This window comes from Scyliorhinus torazame, chromosome 3, assembly GCF_047496885.1.
Source record: "Scyliorhinus torazame isolate Kashiwa2021f chromosome 3, sScyTor2.1, whole genome shotgun sequence".
Classification (NCBI taxonomy): Eukaryota; Metazoa; Chordata; class Chondrichthyes; order Carcharhiniformes; family Scyliorhinidae; genus Scyliorhinus; species Scyliorhinus torazame.
In genome coordinates this window covers 17,748,781-17,756,807 of record NC_092709.1, presented here as the reverse complement: position 1 = coordinate 17,756,807, position 8,027 = coordinate 17,748,781, and the positions used below count along the sequence as shown (strand labels likewise).

Genomic DNA, 8,027 nt, shown 5'->3' with positions numbered 1-8,027 from the left:
CTTATCCCTTAACAGCAACTTAAGACGACAGCGAACCACTGGAGAAACTAGGCACGCGTCTTTCAGAGTGGTAATAATTGCTTAAGTTCATCATTGATGTTTTTCTCCCCCCATCTTTCCATTGCGGAAGGCTGCTGCAGCACGAAGGGTTCGGAGAACAAGGAATTCTCTCGCAAAATCAATTATTTATTTATTTCAATTGGGCGTACAGAAAGAACAGCAACCTTTTTCTCTTACAAATTTCCTGGGAAGGGCCCCTCTGTTTCCTTCTGTCACTTCCAGAATGCAGATGTTATTTCCTTCCTGGCCAGGCATAAAAGCTGCCAAAGGAGTGAGCTCATTCCATTGATGCGAACGAGTGCGAGCAGGAGATATCACACGGAGATGGATTATGCAGACGGAAGGAGCCTTAATTTCCACTCAGCAAGAATGAGGTGGCTCATTGTCTTGCCGATAGTCTTCCCCCTTTTGAAAGTCTGCAATGGGGTCCTCGATGCAAATTCGCCAGCTGAATTGACCCCTTTCGGGAATGCCAAGAACGGAAGCAATTTCAACACCACAGAAAATGGGAGAAACAGGCTCGGAAAGGGGATGGCTGGGGGTGCACCTTCCAACAGTCCGCCTGTTGGTAACAGATCTCCAAGGCAGGTGGATTACAGCGTGGAAAAGGGAATGTATAAATCCAGTTCCAGTCGGAAACTTCCTTTCTACAGCAAGACTGGAAGCAGCAAACCAAACTTTGAAACTTCCAGGGGAAAGTAAGTGCCACAGAAACGTTAGATAAGAGGGCATGTCGAATTCAGATCATTTCTCTGTTTCACCATCTATCTGCACTCAGCAATCTGGAATCTCTCTATCTCCATATCTTTTCCTGTCTGTACCTCTCCATACAAACAATGTACAAGTAGCTAACTATATAGCAATCTATATCCATCTGCAATTGACAATGCCTATCTATTCAACATGTATCGTTGCCTACAGTGCACTGTGTAGTATTCACATTTTACCTACTGTCATCCACATTGTGGCAGATATGCAGGAAACAAAATCAGTGTTTCATCGGGTATGTTTCAGAGTTTAATTAACAATGGAAGAGTGTATCCCAGATTACTCAATTACTAAATTTATCCTGCATTGTAGCCCCAAGTCAGAAGGAGCTGGAAGGTCCTCAAGCACTGGGGCACCACCATTGATGTCACTGGTCCTGGACTAGTGAACGGGAAACTGGGAATGTTCCAACTGCTTATTTTTATTTAAAGCCAGATATCTCTTGATCCTTCCCTGATGGAATCTACACACAGATCCGGCAATGGATACATATCGTTGAGGCGACAGTGTTAAGAAACAAGGTTGGAGTCAGCCACTTTAAAACAAAAATCACAAAGACTGTCCTTGGGCAACAGGATGGCCAGGCTGTACTTTAGAATTGAAAAGCTATTTTTCTTTCAGTACTTGTTTCCTATTTCCCGTCTTCCATCGCACGCTGAGATTGTGGACAAGTGATCAGTCTTTTTTCGAATTCCTCCATGGGGCTTGGGCATCATTGGCAAGGGCAGCATTTGGTCCTCACCCTTAATTGTCCTGGAGAAGGCGGTGGTGAGATGCCTTCTTGAATTCTCGCTTGCTGGAGTATTTCAGAGGCCAGTCAAGATCAACCACTTTGCTGCGGGTCTGTATATATCAGACCCAGTGAAAAAAAAGCAGGGCATTAGTGAGTCAAATGGATTTTTATGACAAACTGACAGCTCCATTGTCATCATGACTGACGAAACCTTCTAATTTATCAATGCAATATCTCCAGATTTGCAGATGACACAAAGCTAGGCGGGAGGGGGTGAGCTGTGAGGAGGATGCAGAGATGCCTCAGTGTAATTTGGATAAGCTGAGCGAGTGGGCAAATGCATGGCAGATGCAGTACAATGTGGATAAATTTGAGGTTATCCACCTTGGTTGCAAAAACAGGAAGGCAGATTATTATCTGAATGCCGATAGCTTGAGAGGGGAAAATGTGCAATGAGACCTGTGTGTCCTCGTACACCAGTCGCTGAAAGTAAGCGCGCAGGTACAGCAGGCAGTAAAGAAGGTAAATGGCATGTTGGCTTTCATAGCGAGAGGATTCGAGTACAGATGAAGGGATGTCTTTCTGCAATTATACAGGGCCTTGGTGAGGCCACACCTGGAATATTGTGCGCAGGTTTGATCTCCATAACTGAGAAAGGATGCGCTTGCTATGGAGGGAGAGCAGCAAAGGTTTGCCAGGTTGATTCCTGGATGGCAGGACTGACGTTTGAGGACAGATTGAGTCGGTTAGGATTATTTTCACTGGAGTTTAGAAGACTGAGGGGGGGTTCTCATAGAAAACTATAATCTTCTAACTGGATTAGACAGGGTAGGTGCAGGAAGGATATTCCCGATGGTGGGGGTGCCCAGAACCAGGGGTCACAGCCTGAGGATACGGGGTAGACCATTTAGGACAGAGATGAAGAGAAATTTCAACACCTAGAGAGTGGTCCGCCTGTGGAATTCGCTACCACAGAAAGCAGTTGAGGCCAAAACATTGTATATTTTCAAGAAGGAGTTAGATATAGTTCTTGGGGCTCAAGGGATCAATGATCTGGGGGTGGGGGGGGGGGGGGGGAACAGGTTGTCGAGTTGGGTGATCAGCCATGATCAAAATGAATGGTGGAGCAGGCTCGAAGGGCCGAATGGCCTCCTCCTGCTCCTATTTTCAATGTTTTTATGATATTCAGGGGATTGTAAACATGGGCCGGGATTCTCCCCTACCCGGCGGGGCGGGGGGGGGGGGGGGGGGGGTCCCGGCGGGAGGGAGTGGCGTGAACCACTCCGGCGTCGAGCCGCCCCAAAGGTGCGGACACCTTTAGGGGCCAAGCCCTCACCTTGAGGGGCTAGGCCCGCGCCGGAGTGGTTGGCGTGCCGCCGGCCAGCGGGAAAGGCCTTTGTCGCCACACCAGTCGGGGCCAAAGGGACTCCGCCGGTCGGCGGAAGTCCGCGCATGCACGGGAGCGTCAACGGCTGCTGATGTCATCCTTGCGCATGGCATGACCGGGGGTGTGTCACTTCCGCATCGGCCATCGCGGAGGCTATGGCCGAGGCGGAAGGAAAAGAGTGCCCCCACGGCACAGGCCCACCCGTGGATGGGCCAGACCATCGTGGGGGCTCCCCCCGGGGCCAGATCATCCCGCGCCCCCCCAGGACCCTGGAGCCCGCCCCCGCCGCTAGTACCGCCGGTAAGGTAAGTGGTTTGATTCACGCTGGCGGGACTGGCATGACAGCAGTGGGACTTCGGCCCATCGCGGGCCGGGGAATCGCCGGGGGGGGGGGGGGGGGGGGGGACTCGCCGACCAGCGCGTCGCGATTCCCGCCCCCGCTGAATTTTTGGTGCCGGAGAATTCGACGGCCGGCGGGGTCGGGATTCACGCCGCCCCCTGGAGATTCTCCGACCCGGCGGGGGTCGTCGAATCCCGCCCTTGGTCTGTGAAAATTACTTGCATAATTTAATCATTTTTGCCCTGGTAAAAAGGTGAATCCACACTGCACTCCCTTTAAACTCAGTATATCCTTCCTGAGATGCAATGCCCAGAACTAAACAGAGCGCTCTTAATGGGGTCCAATCAGAACTTTCCACACCCAACACGTCTTCTATCCCATTGTACTCGAGGGCTTCTGACATAAACAAACTTAGCAAAGAATCTTGTGGTTCAAGCAGAAATCACACCAGCATCTTCTTAACAAAAATAGCAATGGTCCATTAAAATCAGGAAGATTTAATCATAATTTATTCATTTTATTTCATAATTCATTACATTAAATTTGCTGTGGAAGTAGAATTCGTTATTGCTCCCAATGCACGTTTTCGCTTTCTTCTTTTTTTATTCCTCTCTGCTAATGTTTTACTTTTTCTGAAGCCACTGATCTCTCCCTGAGGTCCAGTGTCACCTTCTCGAAATGATCATTCTTCACGTGTGAGTCAATGTGGAAGGATAAATGGACTATTTGACCTTAGAGGTCATCACACCGAGCCAGGAACAGAGGTGCGGTTAAAATAGAGTGGTTCAATTTTTTGGAGGGGCGTTTCGCTAGCTTGGAGCAGTTAGTGGGGGTGAAGAAGGGGACAGGTGGCACCGCCCTCTCGTTGTTGAAGGAGGCACTGTCGGTTGGCGGGGTTGGAGGGTGGGGCCGTTTTGGCGATCTACGGTCGGATTATGGAGGAGGACAAGGAGTCCATGGAAAGGGTTAAAGCCAAGTGGAGGAAAATGTGGGGATGGTGTTGGAGGAAGCATTATGGTGCAAAGTGCTGCAGAGGGTTAACGCCTCGACATCGTGCGTGAGGCTGGGGTTGATACAATGCACAGGGCGCTCTTAACGAAGGCGAGGATGAGCCAGCTAATTGAGGGGGTGGAGGACAGCTGCGAGTGGTGTGGGAGGGGCCCAGCCAATTATGTCCGTATATCCTGGTCCTGCCCGAAGTTGGAGACATTTTGGGGGTTGTTTTCCTGCACCATGTCTGAGGTCCTGCATGTGGATTTGGAGCCAGGTTCCCTGGGGACCATATTTGGGGTGTCAGACCTGCCAGAGCTACAGGCGGGAGCAGGGGCAGATGTTTCCGGCTTTGCCTCGTTGAGGTGGCGGTCAGTTGTTGGGACGGAGGTCAGCTTCCCCCCCCCCCCGCCCCCCCAGTGCCTCGGCGTGGCTGGGGGATTCAGTGGATCCAATGGCCACGCTGCACCAGAAAGCCAGCTCACCACGGCGCAGCGTGGCCGATATAGCCGGGAGACTCCAATTGCGGGATCTCTAAACTAAAATCTTCTACACTTCCGGGGTCCGTATCCCTCTATTCCCATCCTATTCATGTACTTGTCAAGATACCCCTTAAACGTCACTATCGTCCCTGCTTCCACCACCTCCTCCGGCAGCGAGTTCCAGGCACCCACTACCCTCTGTGTAAAAAAACATGCCTCGCACATCTACTCTAAACCTTGCCCCTCGCACCTTAAACCTATGCCCCTTAGTAATTGACCCCTTTACCCTGGGAAAAAGTCTCCGACCATCCACCCGTCCATGCCCCTCACAATCCTGCAGCCTTCTATTGTTCCTGTGCTGTATTTGTCTTTTTCTTTGCTCTTTGTTCTTTCTACCCTGCCCGCAACGCAGGATTGATCCTCCGGGCGTCCTGCTGCCCTTTGAACTATGCCCTCATGTGTTTACCTTGCTGCTGACAGCGTCCCCTCAGTGCATACGGGCAGCGCCTAGATTGCCTGATCGTCATCATACCCGCACCCTCTGGTCTGTACATCTGATTTCACACCCGCTATTTCACGTAGAGGTAAAAGATCCCACTATTGGAAAAACAGCAGGGAATTCCCTCAGTTTCCTGGCCAATATTCACTTCCCAACTAACGTCAATGATCAAATTGATGTTGTTGGGATCGTGTTGTATGCAGATTAGTTGCCACCTTCCTCAAACCACAACAGTGATTCCACTTCAAAGGTGCTACATTAGCTGCAAAGCACTCTGGGGTGTCTGATGCTGTGAACGGTGCTGTGTGCATGCAAATTCTTTCTCCGCCGGTCAGGACGTTTTCGAATAGCTATGAGGAGAGGTTGAGTAACTGGAACGAAGGAGGTTGAGGGACGACCTGATAGAGGTCTACAATAGTGGATAGTCAGAGACTTTTTCCCAGGGTAGAGGGGTCAATTACTAGGGGGCATAGGTTTAAGGTGAGAGGGGCAAGGTTTAGAGGAGATGTACGAGGGAAGTTGTTTACACAGAGGGTAGTGGGTGCCTGGAACTCGCTACCGGAGGAGGTGGTGGAAGCAGGGGCGATAGTGACGTTTAAGGGGCATCTTGACAAATACATGAATAGGATGGGAATAGAGGGATATGGACCCCGAAGTATAGAAGATTTTAGTTTAGACGGGCAGCATGGTCAGAGTAGGCTTGGAAGGGCCGAAGGGCCTGTTCCTGTGCTGTACTTTTCTTTGTTCTTTGTTGACTGAGGAGAACCAAAGACAATTCTCTCATCTCCAACGCCGCTGGACTTGGAATGGAATGGGCAATTCTGGCAGTCTCCCAGTATCTCAACATATATGGCAATGCCTTCACTTATCCCGCTGCTCTGGGCCTGAGATTGGGAGGCAGCAGAATTGGAACAAGCTTTAAAGGTTACTCCCAGGCACACAAATTTCAATCAGTGCAAAATTGTCTTAACCCGGTTTGTGCTGTGAGATGCTGCCATCTGCTGGAATGAGGCTGCATGGACACAACTGAAACGGGAAAGAAACAGGAAGAGTTCTCCAAAGATGGTTAACTGCAAAACTCACTCATGAGCATACTTCAAAAGGTGCTTGTAATGATCCTCCAAAATCACGAGGGATTGGGAATATATTTCTATTTGATCAATTTGCTCCCCTTTCTCTTTTGAAACTCGATTGCTTGCAAGCGCACAGCTCCAGATAGCCTTGGTTGCAATATTCACATGCCAGCTGCTCAACAGGCCATTTGACGGGGCTGCATTTCACGAAGATCAGTCCTGTTCCCTGACACTCATGCATGCACACTTCAAACAAAAGCCCCCCCAGTGATCAGAAGCGAGAGTCCTGGATGACACCCTCCCTCCCTCCACTCACCCCAATGACTTTCAGGGTATTTCAACATTCCAACGTCCAGCCTAGCTACGTTGGCACAACAGGTCTCAACCTCTCCTCCTTCCCTCTGCATGGTTGTTACTCATTGTACAAAACAACCACGCTATGAGCTTACTCCCTAGGATTGGGTTTGGCCATGCAAATCTCCTGGCCATAACTGGGTGGAAACATAATAATAATCTTTATTAGTGTCACAAGTAGGCTTACATGAACACTGCAATGAAGTTACTGTGAAAATCCCCTAGTCGCCACACTCTGGCGCCTGTTCGGGTACACAGAGGGAGATATCAGAATGTCCGATTCATCTAACAAGCACGTCTTGCGAGACTTGTGGGAGGAAACCGGAGCACCCAGAGGAAGCCCACGCAGACACGGGGAGAACGTGCAGACTCCGCACAGACAGTCACCCAAGCCGGGAATCGAACCCTGGCCCCTGGTGCTGTGAAGCCATAGTGCTTACTAACCACTGTACTAATCCGGCTAAGAGCTTTAAGTGTTTTGTGGCAAAGTTGCAAAGGATGACTGGGAGAACCCTCCACAGAAATTCAGCCCCCCTCAAGGCCCCTGTGTTGATTTTGAGCAGAAAATGTTTACGGGACAATTTCGTCAGTGCAGTCAAAACCAGGTTAAAGAAAAACTTCATATCGCATGAGGTGTAGAGTTTCTGCTATGGGCACAATCTGGAAATAGCACCTAAAATGGGCTTGGAATTGTGCTGGTCAGGTTACAGGTCATGTTTCCTTTAAAATTCATTTGTACAATCACAAATGCAAAATCTTCCATGGGCCAGTGCAATCGAGCAATGTAATTGAACACAATTGATCCTTTCTATTTTAAGTTCGATTGATGTGGTAGGTGTAGGAGATTCTATAATTAGGGGGATTGATAGCATCCTTTGTAAGCAGGATTGAGAGTCCCATCTGGTATGTTGCCTGCCCGGTGCCAGGGTGAGGACCATCTCTGACCGGCTTGAAAGGATATTGGAATGGGAGAGGGAGGATCCAGTTGTTGTCGTCCATGTTGGGACAAGCAACATAGGCAAGACTAGGAAAGAGGACCTGTTTTGGGATTATCAGGCACTGGGAACTAAATTAAAGAACATGGGCGAGATTCTCCGACCCCCCGCCGAATTCTCCGGCACCGGATATTCGGCGGGTGCGGGAATCGCGGCGCGCCGGTTGGCGGGCCTTCCCGCGCGATACTCCGGCCCGGATGGGCCGAAGTCCCGCTGCTAAAATGCCTATCCCGCTGGCGTAGATTAAACCACCAACCTTACCGGCGGGACAAGGCGGTGCGGGCGGGCTCCGGGGTCCTGGGGGGGCGCGGGGCGATCTGGCCCCGGGGGGTGCCCCCACGGTGGC

At 50.3% G+C, this 8,027-nt stretch overlaps 1 protein-coding gene across 1 annotated transcript in view; it reads left to right on the top strand.

The window, feature by feature from the left end:
- Positions 1–348: 348 nt before the first annotated feature.
- Positions 349–8,027, top strand: part of LOC140408310 (multimerin-1-like) — a 108,247-nt gene continuing 100,568 nt past the window's right edge. Inside the window, exon 1 of the mRNA XM_072495334.1 lies at positions 349–758. Coding sequence (XP_072351435.1) covers positions 349–758 — 410 coding nt within the window. The remainder of the gene's footprint in view (positions 759–8,027) is intronic.